The 19,776-nt window shown below is 35.0% G+C and overlaps 1 protein-coding gene across 10 annotated transcripts in view; it reads left to right on the top strand.

Moving 5' to 3' along the window:
• Positions 1–19,776, top strand: part of CHD9 (chromodomain helicase DNA binding protein 9) — a 235,678-nt gene that overhangs the window by 123,508 nt on the left and 92,394 nt on the right. For 7 of the 10 annotated variants that reach the window (XM_045442757.1, XM_045442756.1, XM_045442760.1 and 4 more), the window contains 2 exons: positions 3,042–3,373; positions 16,136–16,247. In XM_045442757.1, the coding sequence (XP_045298713.1) occupies positions 3,042–3,373; positions 16,136–16,247 (444 nt within the window). Of the gene's footprint in view, positions 1–1,519; positions 1,896–3,041; positions 3,374–16,135; positions 16,248–16,949; positions 17,008–19,776 lie in introns of those variants that run through there. The other 3 variants (XM_045442762.1, XM_045442764.1, XM_045442765.1) reach the window with 2 other exon arrangements.

Consider the following 19,776-nt stretch of genomic DNA (forward strand, 5'->3'; position numbering starts at 1 on the left):
TAGGAGTATGGTTTTCCTAGTGAGTTCTTTGCCTTTTGATCCCTGCTTTATCAGTCAGCAGCCATGTGATCTGGAGGGAATTATTTCTTCATGCCTCAGTATCCTCAGCTGTAAGTGCATGGCTGACAGGGTTGTTTTGAAGATTAATGGAGTTGCTATATGTGTAATATGAAGAGTAGTGCCTGGAACACAGTAAGGATTAAATAAGTGTTAGCTCTTACCATTACTGTTACCATTATGATTTTTCTTGCTTGCTCTCAGGTCGTTCTAACTTTTTGCGATACTGCTCTAAGAGTGTATCTATCATTTGCTACTCCTCTCCTTTCCATTATCACTATTACCCTACTATTGTTCAGGATTAAGTTAGTTGTTAGGCGAAAGATGCTTAGAGTAGTGCCTTGAACTTAGTAAGCACTCAGTAAGTAATAAGCCCTTACTGTTGGTCATTGTGATTTTTGTGTAGATGACCCCTCAGGGCAGTCAGATCCTCTCCTTGCCTTTCCTGGTTCTGTAAACCTTAATTTCCTCCCCTGCCTTCCAGTTGGTCTTAATTCGTGATCAGTCACATAATATTACTCTGTGTTGAGACCTTTGGTTTAAAAGGGAAAAAACCAAAAATTGTTCTTTGATAGAAATATCAGATAACTTGCCAAGACCGACTGAAAAAAAAAATGGTATTAATGAAAGAAGTAAACTTGAATTTTAAAGCAGTGAAAATTTTGTTTTAGGTACTTAAGGGCATTTCTTATTATTTCAGCCTCAGTTTTTTATAGAAAGAGAAGCTGTATTGCTGAAATTCAGGAAGACTTGTTATTTATTTTTAGCAAGGGACTAAAACCAAAATTTAATCCGAAAAACTCAGCAGTTCATTTAAAATAGAACATGAGGAGTCAAGGTCAGGAATTTCATGTGTTTTTGATGTTAGAAATATTCATTACTATATTTTTCCAGGTTTAAATACGGAAAAAATTTAAGTGTTGTTATTTGCTCTCTGTGGGCATATAGGCAGCTCTCCGTGTGTTCTTTTCAAAATCTTAAACTTCTCTTTAGAATTTAAATGAAAATAGCCTCATTTGTCTGTTTTAAAAATCACAGTGTTAGCTTTTGTTAGAAGAATCCGAAGAGAACTCACCTAATTTCTTAACGAGAAGTCACTTGTTATGTGTGACCTGCTCTTTAACCCTTGCTGGTCTTTAGCTGTTCTCCTAGTTCCAGTATTTTATGGTGTCCTGGAGAAAAGTATTTTTCTCCAGTAAAAATTGCATTGGATTCTTTTTTTTTTTTTAATATTGATAGCTGCATAAAGCCATTTCACCACAGTTTGAGTTTTCAGATGTTCTTCTAAAATCAGCTTTTACGTATATTTTCTAAAACTTTACTGCAGGAAATGGCAGAGTGAGAGTTAATGTGTTACATGGAGGGAAGAACAGTCCATTGGGGGTTAAATTGCAGAGTCTAATGGAATAATAACTGGTAGCACCATCTGCTGGCCTACTTCCGCAGAAGGAGTCAGTATTTTTAACGACATCTCTAATATTCATGCTGATGCATTTTGATGCTTTGTGCATTCATTTCTTTCTGTGCTTTGTTGGAATCTGGCTATCTGCTTACAGCTATTGAGGAAACCCAGCTTTTTAGGAGGGGTTTATAGCCTTTTTCATATCTAAATAGGATGAACAGTGGATATAAACTTGCCAAGGCAGAAATGTGTTGATAAATCACAATGTGTGTTTGTGGAGGGTTGTGCATCTCTTGGTTGCAGCTTGCTAAATAGGCCATTTAGGAATCTTCTTTCAATGCTTTTTTCTTGAGCACTGCCTGGGGTGGTGAAAAAGCAGAGGGCAAGCCTTTGTCTGACGCCAAAAATGTCTTCAGTGAAGAGGCCAAGAGGAAGGGTAAGTGAAAGCCTGAATGAGTGGGAGGAGGAGGGGTTCTTTGGGCTAAAAGGCTAATGGGATTGAATAACCTTCCTTATTACTGGCTGCTGCTGCGGGAGTCGTACTGCATCGCCATCTTGAGCTTGTTGCTGTTTTCTCGAGTCTTGGTTATTTGTTATAGCCTGTAGGCCTTAAGGTGGCATTTTAGTGAGCGTTCTAAACCCTCCTTCCTTTCCCAGTGCTGCAGCACTGCTATGAAACCTTTGATGAGGCAGGTATAGAAAAGATATCCAGTGAAGCACACTGGAATCAGCATGAAAATGTGTTTGGAAATTCCTGGTGGTTTTTTCCTTTGCTATAGTCAGAGGCATGTTTACGGGTAAGAACATAACAAAACTGTGATCTAAGTATATGTGGATGAATGCGTGTTTGAAGAGGATATTCTTTTTTAAATGCTGTTGATCTGCTTCCTGTGATATTGCTAAAATATTAATAATTTTAACGTAAAACTGTAAAACTTGTTTTTTTTTTCCAGAATTGCTTGAGCAAAATAATTCTGATACAGAGAGAGGAAAAAAAAATCCACATTTAACTCTTTCACGGAAAAACTAAAACTTTCTCTAATTTTAAGTATGGGAATGTCTGTTTACTAACTAGCTATGTTGCTGCGTAGATTGCACATTAAAAAATGATTTAAATGATTTTGGGTTCTAGTTCTAATTTCTTGTAAAGCAGAGAAGCTTTGTATTTCTAAAAATAATAATAAACTATAAGGAGTATTCTAAATCAAAATTGCTATTTTAAATTTATCAATAAATTCCACAGTTCTGGAGTGAAAAGGAAAGAAAAGACTTTTATTTCAAATGTACAGAATATTTACAGGACAAAATTTGAATCAGCTAACTAATCAAGAATGCTGTGAAAATATCAGTGAATCTACGTTATCCTTCTTTAACCGTTTTTAAAAGCAGTAGTTGAGCTTTTTTATATACCAACACTAATTTCTAGATCAGCAAAATGTTATAATTTTACATTTGTTTGTAGCACTCACATGTTGGCTCGCGTATTTTACTTCGTTGAGCATAACTTAAATGTTCAAATATTTATGTTAATCGTTTAGCTGTACTTTGGCATGTTGTGTAAAAAGTATTCTGATTTCTCTAGCCTCCATCTTCCAAGAAGAGTGACGGTTCTGGGACATACACTAAGTTGCAGAATACCCAGGTGAGGATCATGTCTGAGAAGAAACAGAGAAAAAAGGTGGAATCAGAAAGCAAGCAAGAAAAGGCTAATCGGATAATATCAGAGGCCATAGCAAAAGCAAAGGAGCGTGGGGAACGCAATATTCCACGAGTAATGAGTCCTGAGAACTTTCCTAGTGCTTCAGTTGAAGGAAAAGAGGAAAAGAAAGGTAGACGGATGAAATCCAAGCCAAAGGACAAAGAGAGCAAAAAAACAAAAACTTGTTCAAAGTTGAAAGAGAAGACAAAAATTGGGTAAGTTGGTTTCGAAATCAATATAATTCCTTTGAATTTTTTTGTCAAAGTGCAAGTCTGTCTCATCTTTTACTTTTGATTTGCGTGTGATGTATTTTACTCCTACTTTGAAGTTTTAAGTTGTTAGATACTATGTGTACCTTATTTCCTTTTTGAATGAATTGAGTAATTAAGACTTACTGCGTTTTAATCTTCTCTGAAGATAGCTTTCTGTACATTAATATTAGTAAAAGAAATTTAAAATAGGAGAACATTGCATACATAGAACAGAAAAAGGAAAACAAAACCAAACCCATTGCTGTGCCAGTTCCAAATTCACTTCCTTGGTAGGAAGTGCACTGAAATATTTTTATCAGGTTTCTTTACCTCTTAGTTGTACTTCCTTGGGCACCTTATAGATTGGAAACGTGAAATACAGTATTTTCCCAAAAACCCACAACTTTGGACTAAATGGAATAGCAGGAAAACCAAGACCACGTAAATCAACGATGAGCAGTGTTCAGCTCTCCCTGGTTTACTCCCTCACTTTCTCTCTGATTTACTTTATGTAATAAAGAGGCCAGGTGAGGATTAATGCTCCAAGAGAATTATAAGGACAAGGAATTGCTCTAGGAGGGTACATTAATGCTTAGTGTTTTTATCTGATGACTTATCTAATACATTTTCAAAAATAAAATGTAATAAATGTTAATATACGTAATTATATGCAAGTTTTTGCATGCAAGGGCCAACAGTTTAGACTTATTTTTGCAGAAATATTTGGTCATTTTTGAAGGCTTTATGTGAAATTTTAGATAAGGTGTTCAACCTGTTTTCTTTTTTTCCACACAAAAGAGTACACGGTAAAGAATTTGTTTATTATGAAAATCTTCATTTGCGTAAGAAATTACTGATACACTGTATAGATACCGAGAACTGACAAAAATTTGTAAGACATTGATTCTCGGCATTTTAAATGCAGTCACCAAACTGAATTATATTGTTATGGCTTGATGCCTTTCCACCCAACATTAAATAACATGGGCTCTCTTGCCGTAATAGAGCAGTGATTAATATTTGTGATTTTGCATTTTATTTGCAGACAGCTAAAATGAAATTTGAAAGTTAAATTTCTACTCCTTTTATATTTAATGGTTTGGGCATGAAAGTATCTGATTTTTCCAATATTCTCTCTAGTTTTAAATAGGAAACCCTGTATTTAATCGTTCAATGCATTAAGAGTTAGTATAATTAAAGTTTTTCAGTTTTAACTTACACAGATACATAGGCAAAGTGGTGTACTATTTGGAAGGGCATTCAAAAAATAATGCACAAACCAAGAGAAACTGGTAAAGAAACTTCAAAAGTTACTACAGTAACTTTAAATTTAGGAGGGAATAATATCTTTTAGAGGCAAAAGATACAAGAAGTAAATCTGGTTCAAGAAAAGCAATGTACATAAGGGGACATTAGGAAATAATTTTAATAGAGAAACATGGGTTTTTGGAAAATGTAATATGGTAGGGAGTAGTAACATATTACAGTAGAATGCTTGACTTATCCTGGGGTATTTATATTTTTGTTAGAAATAGATTATTAAATGATTTTAATACTGCACAGCATTGATCAATTTAGTAATTGTTTTTAGAGATAGCATTCTTGAGAAAATAGGTGAGAATTGTTCTGAAAAGATAAGTACGTGGCAAGACACTGAGGAGTTACTAGAGAAAAACTTGTTGAGAATATAAGAACATCCTTTTGATAGAGGAATTTATAAGTTGCAGCCAAGTAAGTAAAATGGAAGCTTACCTGTTCTAGTCAGCTGAAATATTTTCACTACTGTGCTTTCCAGTAAGCTGCTATTTAAATTTTGAATTTGCCAAGTTTTTAATTTCTGTGTGAAGTCATTTAAGTAGCTTAGTTGCATGATTTTAATTAACAGTATTTCATGATATATTAAACATTTGCTTGAAAAAGTTTTATTTTTCTATTAGTTTGAGAAAATTAGCTGTTGCTAATATCAAATGATAGATATCAGATGAAGTTGAAGGGAATGTGTGCTGGAGCTTAACCACCAGCAGTGTGAAATAGAAACTTTAGGAGTAACTAAATTTGTAAACAGTAAGTTATGGTTGATGTATAATCAGAATTGGTGTTTATTTAACCCATGCGTGTCATTGTTTTGCTTCTGCTTGCTTGCTAGTGTGCTTGAAACCTTTTTATTATTTCTGCTACTTTTGTAGATGAATTTTTTAATACAAGGAAAAAAGTATCCTTTTCAGAGCACTTTTGTAGAGTCTCATTTAATCTTCACACCTCTGTGAGTTAGGCTGGTGCACAGTGGGCAAATTTGATTAAGTTCTTTGACTTTGGAGCCAGGAACATTTGTACAAATTCCCGTTTTGTCACCTATAAGCAGTGTGACCCTGGACAGATACTGAACTTCTCAAGCTTTAGTTTCCTCTTGTGTGAAAAGGGGATGATGATAGTATTTGCCTCATTGTGTTATTTTGAGAATGAAATAATTTAATAACATTTAAAGCATATGGAGCAGTACCTGGAATTTAATAAATGTTAGCCATTATTGTTTTCTGAAAGCATAAATAGCACGTAGCTATTTAGGGAGAAGGCTGTGGCCATGAGCCACGCCCCTTCTTTCAAGCCTAAACTTTCACTCACCTGCCTAGATTCTCTATTAAGACTCTGAGACCAGTTAAATGAGACCAGTTAAAAAATCGAGCAGAGAGTGCTCATTTTAGTAGCACATATACTTAAAAAAAAATCAAATGGACAAACAAAAGCAGTTGCTAATTTTTAAGAGGGGTAATAGGTTACTAATGGCTGTTTTCATATGAGCATGCTTCTTCTGCTTATCAAGTAGCTAGAGTAGCATTTAGGAGGGGTAAATTTTGTTTGAAATATGCCTGGAGTTTGAAAGGGTTGCCCACACTATTATGTGGAAGAGTGTGAGTTGAAATGGAAATGGCAGGTGTGAAATAAAGAGTGAGGTAGGGCAGGAAACAACCTTTTTCTATTTTAATGTTGTTCATGATCTTGGCAGTCAGGTTCTAACAAGCTCCCTTTCATGTAGAATATCAGATTTTTTTTAGTAATAGTAGGCGCGTAATAGATGCTTCATGAATGGAATAGAATGAATTTTGTCGAATGGATAAATGAGTGAAAGGTTAAGTGTCAAATGGCACCAAATGGATGAATTTGATTTGTTAAATCAAAAACAGAAATGGCAAACTAATCCTTCACTGAAACCACAGGAATATAACTAATGGCTTAGTAACAGTAGAAAGTTAAATTGTAAAATAAATTCATTCTAAGACTTCAAGTATTTTCTTACGGGTCTATTTGTGATTTGAGATTGTGTGGTAGAATATCACATGATTTGGGGCACCTGGGTGGCTCAGTCAGTTGAGCATCTGACTCTTGATTTCGGCTCAGGTCATGATCTCAGGGTCACAGGATCAAGCCCCATGACAGGCTCTGCCCTGAGCATGGAGCCTGCTTAGGATATTCTGTCTCTCTCTCCCTCTCTCTCTCTCTCTCTCTCTCTCGTTCTGCTCCCCTACTGTGCTTGCTCACTCTCTCTCTCTCTGAAATAACGTTTTAAAAAATTTAAAAGGAATATCACATGATTTGATTGAAGCATTTTTAAATTTGTGGTTTGTAGTTTTGACATTTAAATTATGTTTATGTGTTGCCAATTAGGATACTTCTTTATATTACAGATTACAGATTATTGGACTGATATAGGTAGAATGATTTTGATACTTAACAATGTTTTGTGGCCCCATAATTTTAATCAGTAGTAGTCCTTCATGATTAAACTTTCTGTCTTCTTTTTTGTGCCGTCCATAGTTATTCTTTCTGTATGCTAGATGTTAGGTGCTAGAAGTAGCCTTTCTCTTTAGTTAAAGCAGAAAACATCTAAATATTCAAGTAGAAATTAAGGATGTCATGTTATAAAGGAAAATGAACATAATTAAATTTTGAAATTATATTGTGCCCTTTTTTTGCTATAGTTTGAAATTCCAAGAAGGAAGGGGGAAAATAACATTTATTAATTACCTAATATCATATATATATATATATATATATATATATATATATATATACACACACATATATGTATGTATGTGTTTTTTAAACAAAACTAAATGTAAGTTTGTCCATATGCATGTCTATAGAGATATATTTATATCTAAATAACAAAATATATAGAGGAAAAAATGAACAAACAAAATCCGAGGGAAAAATACAATGAATCATCAGAAATTGAGAATTATCACTTTATAGTCCATGTTATTAATAAAGTGACAAGACCCTGATTGAATTTATTCAAAATAGTAACAATTTGATATGTTTGGATAAAATATAAATGTATTAATTAATTATTTCTAGGCATATGAAATTTTGAAAAATGTATGGTGTACATTTATTATGTATTTTTAATTATTAATCATATACCATTAGTAGTCTATAGAAATTCTATAGTTTTTAAACACCAAGCAGGTAAAACGTTTTGTTGATTTCACTCTTTAGATCTAAACTTAAACTCAGTGAAAATCTGAAACATATTCATCTGCAGAAAGAATTGATACAGTATACATTATTTGTTACCATGAATTTAATGAAGATTTACAGTTCATTTTTAAGAAGTATACATTTATGTAAAATGTAAGACCTTACTAAGGTCTGTTATTACCAAACAATGTGTTGTATGTATTTCATTGAATCTAAGATGTCATTGATTAATAAGACACACCAATAATTTATGTGTAAGAAAGAAAAAAAATATTGCAAGTTAAAACTATGGCATATATTTGATTATTAAATGAATCGATTTCAATAGATGTTAATATGTGGGAATGTATTAGATGTAGGAATCAATAGATGTTAATATGTATCTTAGAACAACTAAAGTAAAGCTTTTGATTTAATGCTCCTACTCTGTCAATGTTTTTTTAGCATAAACACCATTTTCTTTTTTTTTTAAGTTTATTTATTTTGAGAGGCAGAGTGAGTGAGTTCATGTGAGTGGGGGAGGGGAGGAGAGAGAGAGAGAGAGTGAGAGAGAGAGAGAGAGAGAGAGAGAGAGAATTCCAAACAGGCTCCATGCTGTCAGTGCAGAGCTGGACATGGGGGGCTTCATCTCATGAACCATGAGCTCATGACATGAGCCAAAATCATGAGTCCGATGCTTAACCAACTGAGCCACCCAGGCGCCCGCCTTTTCTTTCTTAAAAGCAAAGTATTTTTTAAGAATAAGAAACTATGCTGGTACATATGTGGACTATGATTAATATTTAGCTAATGCTTATATCCTAAGTATATGAAACAATTCAGTGAATTCAATTAAAAAAAAGAATCCTTTCTGTCCTTAAACACGAAGTCTTTTATAGTCCCAAGTTACCAAGAGCATACAATACAATGTTACTTTCACAAATTAAAGGATTAACTAAAATAAAGAATCCTTTTAAAACTTATTTTTCCCAAAGGAGTTTAAGCTGGAGTCTTGCGTTGACCCTAAATTGGAGAAATTTCACCAGATTAAAAGTGTTTCTTAAAAAAAAAGTTTATATTTTATGACTTTAAAAATAGCCACACTGCCTTTCAACATTGTAATGTGAAATAGTATTTTTGCTTCTTTCCTTCACTTATGATGAATTGGATGCATTAATTACAACAAATGGACTAATTGGGGAAGATTCATTGTTTGTCCAATTATTGCAAAGAGAGAATCAGCAGGGGGCAATTACAGATTGACACTGTGTAGAATGCAACTTGTTACCAGCCTCTACTAATAAACATGTGGGCAGGATTCAGATGAGTGCATAAATTACATCTGAAAATCAAATATAGATGTCAAGTATAAACACTGAGGTTTTGTAGTGCCTATACTTATCAAATGAATTAACATTTCAAATTTATACTTAGTTTGAAATTGCCCTTTGCTGTCTGAAACAAGCAATGTTTTGATATTTAGTTCTTTCACTTGCCTGAATATCTGTTGCTGCAATTTGCTAACATTGATAACAGATTCCTTTAATGAAAAATTTAAAAAAAAGCTTGTGAAAAGCCTTTATTATTAATATATTCTGTATTTGGCACTTTACTTTGGTGATATTTCTAAGAATAGCAAACTGTCAGTTTATTTGAAGAATGTGTCTATAATGAAATTTTAGTTTCATTTATAATGAAATCTTATTTTAGAATTCATACAGTAGACTCTGATCCATGATTGGGTATTTTACTTGTCTGATTTTATTTTTTCTACTTTTGGATCATCTGATTTCCCTCACATAATATTTATGGGAATCATTTGTTATTATACATGCAGTAGAGATTTCTGGTTGTTTGAAAATCAGATAAATTTTAACCATAATTACAAAATGACAGTAATAGTTTCATATTTCTCTGTATCCATTAAACTATGTATGTATATTTATTGATATTAAGTATCTATTGACTGGTTGAAGTGTAATGTCATTTTATTTTAAAATCAGTAAGATGTGTTCTTAAAAAGTAGACCAGGAATAAAGAGACCTTTATTGTCTTTTACTAAACTTATAACTTGGGCAGTTTATTTCACCTTCTGGTGTTGAAGTTTCCCTATTAGTATCATAGACCAGTACCTTATCTATGTCAGAATTTTTCTGAGGATCAACTGAGATATTGTAGGCAAAAGCACTTTGGTATTTTAAGTGCTCTATGAATATAAAATAGTTTTATTATCCTGAATACTTGTTCATAGAGTTTTCAATGGCAATAACTCTGAACCAGTGGTTCCCAAACCTAGTGGAACATCAGAATCTCTTCAGGAATTTTTTAGAAGTCCGATTGGAGTCCCACTTTACTAGATCAGAATCATAGGGTTGGGACCAACAAATCAGTCATTTTTTTTTTAACTTTTTATTTTGAACTAATCTCAGACTTGCAGAAATAGGTCAGAGTTCCTTTAGACTCTTCACCCAGCTTCCTCAAAGGTTAACATCTTATATAACCAAAGCACTGTTGTCAAAGAAAACACACACACACACACACACACACACACACACACACACACACTGACACGATTCTATTAACTTAGAGACCTCATGTAAATTTTGTCAGTTGTTCCATTTTTTTAGCCAGGAATCTACATTTCACTGTGTTGTCATCCCCCCTTACACCACCTCCAATTCAGGACAGTCCTCAGCCTTTGTCTTTTATGGTGTTTTTGGTTGTAAAGCTCACTAGCCAGTGATTTTTGTAGACTGTCTCTCCGTTTGGGTTTGTCTGAGGTTTTCTGATTAGGGGTCTTTATTTTTAACAGACAGCCTTCCAATGAAGGCTGCCTCACACATTTAGGAATTACTCATCAATACCAACCCAATTTTTGTTCCCCTTTGTAGTATCACCTATATAACTGTTTTAGAACTTTATAATAAACCAATATGTCTTCATTGTTTCCAAGAATCAGTGTTCTGTGTAAGTAACCCTAGTTTTTAAATCTTAAAATATATCTATATTTTACTCAGAAATACGTCAGTCAAACATGACTTAATGTTTTAGAATCAACTTGTCTCCTACCATGGAAATGTACCGTTTTTGAACAGAAAGGTCATGTGTAGATATTTAGAACTTTGAAAGGTTTATGTGGAAAACTACTATATTTGAAATATCTCTTACAAAGTTAGGATTTAAAAAAGAGTTTTGCCTGGATTAAGAATGGTTAATGAGTTCGTGGAAAAAGATACCTGTACCAGGCCTATAGAACAACATTGGAAGAAAATACAGAATATACAGAAAATAAAATTTAAAAGGCACTGTTTTGTTTTGAAGAATATGTTTCAAGTAGGGGCACCTGAGTGGCTCAGTTGGTTAAGTGTCCAACTTCAGCTCAGGTTATGATCTCACGGTTCGGGGTTCGAGCCCTATGTCATGCTCTGTGCTGAGAGCTCAGAGCCTGGAGTCTGCTTTGGATTCTGTGTCTCCCTCTCTCTCTGCCCCTCCCCCACTCACAGTCCCTCTCTGTCTCTCAAAAATGAATAGATGTTAAAAAAAAATTTTTTAAGAACATTTTTCAAATAATTAATATAATGAAGGCTTATCTAAGTTATTATGGAAAATATTTTTATCTGACTTACCCTTCTCAGCCAAAAAGAGTGGATGTCTAAAGTTGATCTGGTGGCAGTTATTAGTATTTCTTTTCTAGAGATTTAGGCAATACTTGTCTATAAACTAATGTTTAAGCAGCCTGGTACACTGTCCTGTGAGAGATTTCATTTCATTACGTTACACCGCCACAAAGGAACAGTGTAACCTCTTCATAGTAATTCATAAATACAAAATATTTAAGAATCTCTGCTTTTGATTTCATTGAATTTTTTACTTTTGGGATTTGGGTTTTTAAGCAACCTTATAGATTTGAGTTTTTAAGCAACCTGTATCAGAAGATGCATTTCACATAATTCGGTTAGCTTACCCAACATTGAGAAAATACCTTTTTATGCAATACATTGAAGGGTATTAACAGGCCTTAGTTTGCATTTCATAGGAAATTGTTATTTAAGTAGCTAAAGTGTCCTTTTTACTAGTTTTGGTCTCATCTACAAACTAGTCTGAAATATGCATTTAGGTTTGGAGATGGATAGCAAATGGGGGAGTGCATCAAACATATATTTCTGCTACCTGATTTTACTTAGAGTTATCCCTGACCTTGCCACTGAAGATGGGCTGCCCAAATGCCTTAGGTTGTATTGTGTAAACACAAAGAACATCATGCTCACCCTTTGGAGGAGATTTTTACTGGACGAGGAGGCACTATAGAGGAGACTTCTGGGAAACTAATGATGTCTTGTTTCTTTTTTTTTTTTTTAATGTTTATTTATTTTTAAGAGAGACAGCCTGTGAGCGGGGGAGGGGCAGAGAGAGAGGGAGACACAGAATCTGAAGCAGGCTCCACGGCCCGGAGCCTGATGGGGGGCTCGAACTCACGAACCAGGAGATCATGACCTGAGCTGTAGTCAGATGTTTAACTGACTGAGCCACCCAGGCGCCCCTAATGTTTATTCATTTTTGAGAGAGAGAGAGAGAGAGAATGAGAATGAGAATGAGAATGAGTGGAGGAGGGACAGAGAGAGGGAGACACAGAATCCGAATCCAAAGCCAGCTCCAGGCTCCACACTGTCAGCACAGACCCCAACACGGGGCTCAGATCCACAAACTGTGAGATCATGACCTGAGCCAAAGTTGGACACAACTGACTGAGCCACCCAGGTGCCCCAATAATGTCTTGTTTCTTGATCTAGAAGCTGGTTACACATTTGTGTTCATTTGAGAAAATTCATGAAGCTGTTCTCTTTTGATACGTGCGCTTTTCTGAACTTAACTTTAGTATTAGTAGACTATTAAGTTTGGGGAAAGGGGTTGCATTTGGAGCATTTTGAGATTGTGATATCAGTGGGATATCCATGTGGACATGTCTAAGTAACAGCTGGTTTTATGAATAGATTACATCTCTCAGGGACTGTCGATAGAAAAGAAGGCTGAAGACCCTAATTTGAGAAACAACAAAGTTTACAGGATGGATAGAAAAGGGTTGTCGAGGACTGAATCATGCTGAAAACTACCAATACTAAGAATAGATGGAGGAAGAGGAGCCAAGGAAGTTTAGCAAGAACCAGGAGAGTGTTGTGTCCCATGGCCAAGGGTACAGAAAAGGAAAAACTGATTCGTTATGCGTTGGTAGTAAAGCGTTAAAAATTCCCTTTGGGTTTGGCATTACAAAGGTCCTTTGTGGCCTCAGACATTAGGAGTTCAAACTTTGGAATGAGGCCTACTTAATGTTTATCTCTATTCTTACTGCAGGTGAGACTTGGAACAAGTTCTTTAACTTCGCTAAGCCTCCATTTCCTTTTATAAAATGCTGGTATTTGCCTCTTGGAATCATACAAACATCAAATGAGAGAATGCGTGCAAAAGTCAGCAGAGGCTGCCTCTGCTAGATAAGTGGAAGCTTTGAAAATGAAAAGTAGTTCCAAGAGTTCAGATAATGGCCGGTTGAGGACTGAAAATGAAACCGACCGTGTAGACAACTTTTTTAGGAAGTGTGGATGAGAGGGAGGAAGAACAGGATCATGTGGTATCTAATCGTAGACATGACCTCAAGGGAGAGTTGTATTTTAGGAGGTAAACCAACATAAGGAAACAGCACCAGACAGGGGAACACATGACCAGTGAAAGTAGTGAGAAGGAATGAAGTACAAACACGGCTAGTTCCTTCTTACTGTTTCAGAATATCTTTTTGGACTTTCTCTGATTTCCTGCTTCCAACATAAGCTGTGTTTGTACCTCTTGTCTGCTTTCTTCACGTCGTCAGAAGAGTGCAGGTGACATACCAAGTCAGAGTCATCCTTCTCCTGTTGAAGGTGGTAATCATTCAGTACAATACAAGAGTAATCTGGGAATAACTCTTCCTAGAATTTTCTTGCCTCACATCTGGACAGCCAGTCATTGACCCCGTTGCTCTCGCCATCTCTTGCTTGAGTTGTCATTTGCCTGATTGCTCTTTTCCCTGCCTTGCATTTTACTTCTTTGAGTTGCATTGCTCTCTTGTTGGAAATTCCTTTTGCCACCAATTTTATTGAGATATAATTGACATATAGCATTATATTCGTTTAAGGTGTACAACATAATGATTTGGCATATGTACACATTACAAAACTGTTACCACAATTAAGTGTAGCTAATACCCATCCCCTCGCTAGTGACAGTTTTTTTCCTCACGATGAGAACTTTTAAGATTCACTCTCTTAGCAGTTTTCAAATAGACAACGCAGTATTGTATTTAACTAGCATCACCATGCTATATTATTAAATCCCTAGAACTTATTGGTGTAAAATTCTCATATCTCCCAATTGCTTTATTATTTGGTTGTTTTCATTTATTCAGAGTATCTCAGAGCCATTTGTTGTCAGTGGTGAACAAGACAGATTTAGATCGTTTCAATTCCCACCCTGTGGAGCTTAAAATCTAGCCTTAAACTAAAATATTAACTCCTTACATGTCATACAAGGATCTTCTGTTCACTCTGTCTAGATGACCATCTCTCCATTTCCTCCTCCTGCACTACTTTGTATATTTCTTTTTTTTTTTTTAAGCGTTTATTTTATTTTTGAGAGAGAGCGCGAGCGGGGAAGGGGTAGAGAGAGAGGGGGACAGAGGATCCAAAGTGGGTTCCGTGCTGACAGCAGACACCAGGGCTTGAACTCAAGGATGTGAAATCATGACCTGAGCCAAAATCAAGAGTCCATGCTTACCCAGCTAAGCCACCCAGGTGCCCCAGTACTTTGTGTATTTCTGACACACCCTTATCTCTGCACATTTCTCTCATTCTTCTGTAATATCACCCCCTACCTGGAAAGTACCTTCCCCTTTCTTTCACTAGCAATTAACCCCCCTTTTATCATTAGTTTCCTATCTCAAACTTTACCTTTTCTCTATACCTCCTTTATTCTTCAGTAGACATAAGCACCTCTTCTTTGGTGTTCACATTACATCTGGCACTAACTTCCACTTTTGCCTTTTAACTGTGTTCATATTCTAACAGTGACACTTTAATGTTGGGGACTGTGTCCACTTTATCTTCAAATCCTAGAACCTAGGAGCACCTGGCATATAATAATTAGAGGTTAGTTCAGAAATTACTGTATCAGCACTTTGCCAAGAGCTCATATGCATTATCCCACTTAATACTCAACAACAGTAGAGGTAGCTATTACAATATCTCTATTTTCCAGGCAAGGAAACTAAGGCTAAAAGAGATCAGGTAATTTGCCAGGTGTCTTACAGATAGGTAAGTGGTGGAATCAGTTTTAAAATTTTTGATGCTATGATTTCAAAGTGTGTGCTTTTAACCTCCAAGTTGCCCCCACGTTAGTAAATAATTGTTGAAGAAAATTCTGTTTCTGATATATCACACTTCAAAATATTTTGGGAAGTTTTCTCTGTTTGAAATATGGATATCTAAAATAGAATTTCCCTGATAAGCAATTAGCATGATTTGTGGTTAGTATGGTGCTTTAAAATCATGCCCCCTTATCTGTTGAACCCAAAATAAGGAAATGTGGGAGCTCTATAATTTCTATACCTCTGATCAAGAAAAAAAGTTGAAAACACATTTTCATTTTAAACATTTGTATTTAATGGGTGTGTATAAATATTAATATACACATGTACACATATATATGAGAGAGACAGGCAAACTGTGGAAATATAAAAGAAGAGTTTTTAACTTTTTAGGAACATACAGTACAGCTAAGATAGGCCTTAACATAAATGAAATAATGAAAGAACAATTCATTGTTAAAGTGTTTTAATAAGTAGGGGAGAAGTGAGGAGTTTGAATTTAGTAAGAGGTAGAAGGGGGAAAAAACTCTCATTCCAGATCTACAAGATAACAAATGGATTATTTTAATTATTAACTACAGTTCTATCACCTGACGTTTTTCCCATGAAAAACGATTTTGAGCCTGAGAAACAAGTGCTAAAACTTGGCTGCCTTTCTATGGCTAGAAGTACGTTAACTGTAATATTGGTTTGTGTTTGTTCCATTAGAATACAGTTCTTGTCTTGAAAATGTCATTATGGATTTCATGATAGTTATCTTTGGTTGAACATTCATGTGATACAAAATGGAAAAAAGTTTATCATGCCAATCTTAATATGACCAAAAATAGAAAAAGGCAAAAGGGTTCTTACTGTTGGTTCCTTTCCTCTTGAAACAGCAAACTCATTATTACGTTGGGTAAGAAACAAAAAAGAAAGAATGAGTCTTCAGATGAAATATCTGATACAGAGCAGATGCCACGGCACACACTCAAAGAGGAAGACCCTCAAGTGAGTATTACATTTTTTCTGAGAAATGAAGCACTGGTAGAATTATTTAGATAGCATAAAACTGCTTTATGGTTATTTATACTTTAGTTTAGTAGTAAAACTACATTGTATTACATGGTAGAACTTTAAGACAGCAAAATGTGCTTCTAGCAGTATTGCTATAGAATGTTAGATCTGGGAGGGAACCTACATATCCTCTCTAAACCCTTCATTTTTCAGATAATGAAACCAAAGCCCAGAGAGGTTAAGTAACAGTCCAAAGTCCCTGATGGCTTTTAGTATGAAGAAATATCTAGTGATATTATCCTGTACTTATGGAGTGCTTTTGAGTGAACTTAATGATGGAGATATTGATTTTTAGAATCACATAGAATGATAGAGCAAGTGGATTGAATCGTTCCTAGAGATAATTCCATTGGTCTGCTTCTGTCAAAGAAAAGATAACCAGTTTTATTAAAAATCCCCTAATGTGGACAAGAATACTGTGCATTTTGCCTTTTTTTTTTTTTTTTTTTTGAATAGGTGGATATTCAAAATAACCTTGTGAAGTTAAAAAGTCTATATGTAGTGAAGGTCATAATAATTCAGGCCACCCTCTGCTCTCTAATAATTAAAGTACAACTCTAGGCCGTATGGGTGGTGGCAGTTGTTGAATTATGGGGCCAGAAAGCCCCTGAATGGCCTTTCTTCTTCCTTATGCAGCTTCTTATCCAATGGGAGAGTAGTGGCTCAAGGCTCCTGGGCTGCTGCAAGAGTTGAGGTAAGGGCAGTGACTGAAGCTCCTAATATTATATGGCCTGGCTTTTTCTTCACATGTTATCCTTAACCTAGGCAAACTTACAGTTAACTTATTCAACATGAGAAAATTCAGTTGAATTTTTGCTAGGATACTGCTGGCCATTTTTCCACTATTGTTATTACCAAACAACAAAATGGTAGAATAGGTTAACATGCGCATTTCTTCCGTGCTTTTCGCTCTAGGTTGCTGCATTGCGTTAACACAAAAATATAAATGGGGAAGGAAAGAAATATTTTCTGATAAATGATAATAAATCTATATTATTGATATATTTAAGTGTTCCATTATATGAATGATGGAAAGAGCCATGTAGCTTTCACTTACAATGGACTGTCAAGATTTGAAGGCGTGAAAACTAATTTAAGTTTTAGGTTTAGAGTCAGGTGGAATAAAAATCTAAATGTGATATTTAATTTTTTTACCCTTAATCTTCATATAGAGTACTTCAGTAGTCTGACTATGTTTGCAGACTTAATATTTTTAAAAGCGCATACAGTACATTACGTTAGGATTATTATAGGACACAAGTGACATGTTATCGGAATGATGTGTTAGTTGTTTAAAAGCCTGTTTCTGACCTCTTATGTAAAGTGTTGTAGTTTGATCTTTTGAAGCCTCTAAGAAGAAAAACCTAGAAAAATATTCAAAAAAAGAATTTGTCACCATTTTAAATTGTGCTTTCAAAACACTATAGAGAAATAAAGCCAGACAAAAGCACGTTAGGCAAAAATGTGCACACCAAATTAGTTTTTGTATTTTTAAAGTAGTAGAGATATTACATGACAGAGAAAGATAATTTGTTGAGAGTGGCACCTCATTTGGCTTGGCCTGATGTGTAGCTGTGTTCTCTAGTCGAATATAATTTATTCCACTGTAATGATTCCAGCTATAATCTTATAGTATCTATAATAATCTTATAATATTCCAGCAATAATCACATAACTCACACTTTTTAATTCATCTTTTAGATTGATAAAGTCTTCATAGGATGAGTATGCAGCTTACGATACGTGGCTCTCATGTTGTCTTGTGAAGAATTATCTAAATGTGCACTTTTGTTAGTGCAAAGGATTCTTTCAGGCCACTCATTTACAATTTATGAAAGACCTAAATGAGGCATTTCAAAGTACTAATAGATACCTAAGTGACCAGAAAGGAAACTTTAATGCTGAAAACATCAAATGGAATCTTCTAAAAGTATATCGAATTACTCTTAAACTTCACTACCTAGAAGATTTGTGCCCAATGAGACATAACATTGGTAATACATGTTATTGTTAGAATAATAAATGTCACTGTTGGTTTATTAATTTAAGCTATTCTTGAGTATTCAGAGCTATATGATGCCTGTAGTAGAACTCTAAATATTCCTTCAGCCTAGTGTTAGATTAGAGATCCATAGAGTTTTTCCCTCAAGTAATAGTAATTTTTTTTTTTAAATAAGATGTGGGAAAATTTGGGTTTCTAGAAGTTCCTTTTACAACTTTTATATGCCACCTTCCTGTCTCCCATATTAACAACAGTGTTACCTTGAGTTTTGAAAATGTGTATGTCTTCATGGCCAAGAGATGGTGACCCATCCTACATGAGTCATGAGGTTATCTACTGTATTTGGCTAACCTAACTCACCATATTAGTACCTTTCTTTCTCTCAGTATTCCACAAGTCAAGAAAGAGGCAGAGGCATGTAAAAGGCCACTGCAATTTTTTGAATGCAGTTTGTCCTCAGCCTGCTGCACTGATTGAGGCATTTTTGTAATGGCTATGGAAATATGAAAGGCCTACCAAATTGAGGATATTCGCGGAAACCAAAAGGAGAATGCATAGGTCATTTTGCTGGTTATAATGTGGGGGGGATGTCATGGGAGTTACTAAATATATAAAATGGCATAGAAAAAGGAAGGAAGAAGGGGTAGATTTACCAAATATTGAGCAATAGAAAAGTTGGCTGAGGTGCTTCCACCCATGAGATTTTAGGGATGTGGGAAAAAAGAGCAAACCTAGGTTCTTTGAAATTTTCAAGCCAATTTGAGATTTTGATTTTATAGTGGGGAAGATCAAATATTAGATATGTAGGGAGGTAAGTAAAGCCATGTGTATTATACCTGATTTTAAATCACTTAGATTACTTTAAAATGTAATACTTTTCAAAAGGCTTACTTCTGCTTTTGATAGTGTTTTTTATTTTTTAAGGGAAGCTAGTAAAGTCAGTAAAAAACAGGTTCCTTTTTCTTTTTTTTTTTTTTAAATTTTTTTTTTTTTCAACGTTTATTTATTTTTGGGACAGAGAGAGACAGAGCATGAACGGGGGAGGGGCAGAGAGAGAGGGAGACACAGAATCGGAAACAGGCTCCAGGCTCTGAGCCATCAGCCCAGAGCCCGACGCGGGGCTCGAACTCACGAACCGCGAGATCGTGACCTGGCCGAAGTCGGACGCTTAACCGACTGCGCCACCCAGGCGCCCCCAGGTTCCTTTTTCATACACATTAAATTATTTGGTAGATTTACTTGATTATTTTGTGTATCTCTTTTAAAATATTTTACATTATTTCATTCTGTTTTAAACAGAAGTTTGTGGGTTTTGTGGTAACAATTATTTAATATCTTGTTCTAGTTTTATGTCCCCGATTAATTATTTAACCAGTATACATCTGATGCACTTTTTAGGTTTGAAGCAAAAACTGCAAAAGTATTAACAGTTTAAAGTATGTGTTGCCCAAAGTGTGAAAT

This window comes from Leopardus geoffroyi, chromosome E2 (assembly GCF_018350155.1).
Source record: "Leopardus geoffroyi isolate Oge1 chromosome E2, O.geoffroyi_Oge1_pat1.0, whole genome shotgun sequence".
Classification (NCBI taxonomy): Eukaryota; Metazoa; Chordata; class Mammalia; order Carnivora; family Felidae; genus Leopardus; species Leopardus geoffroyi.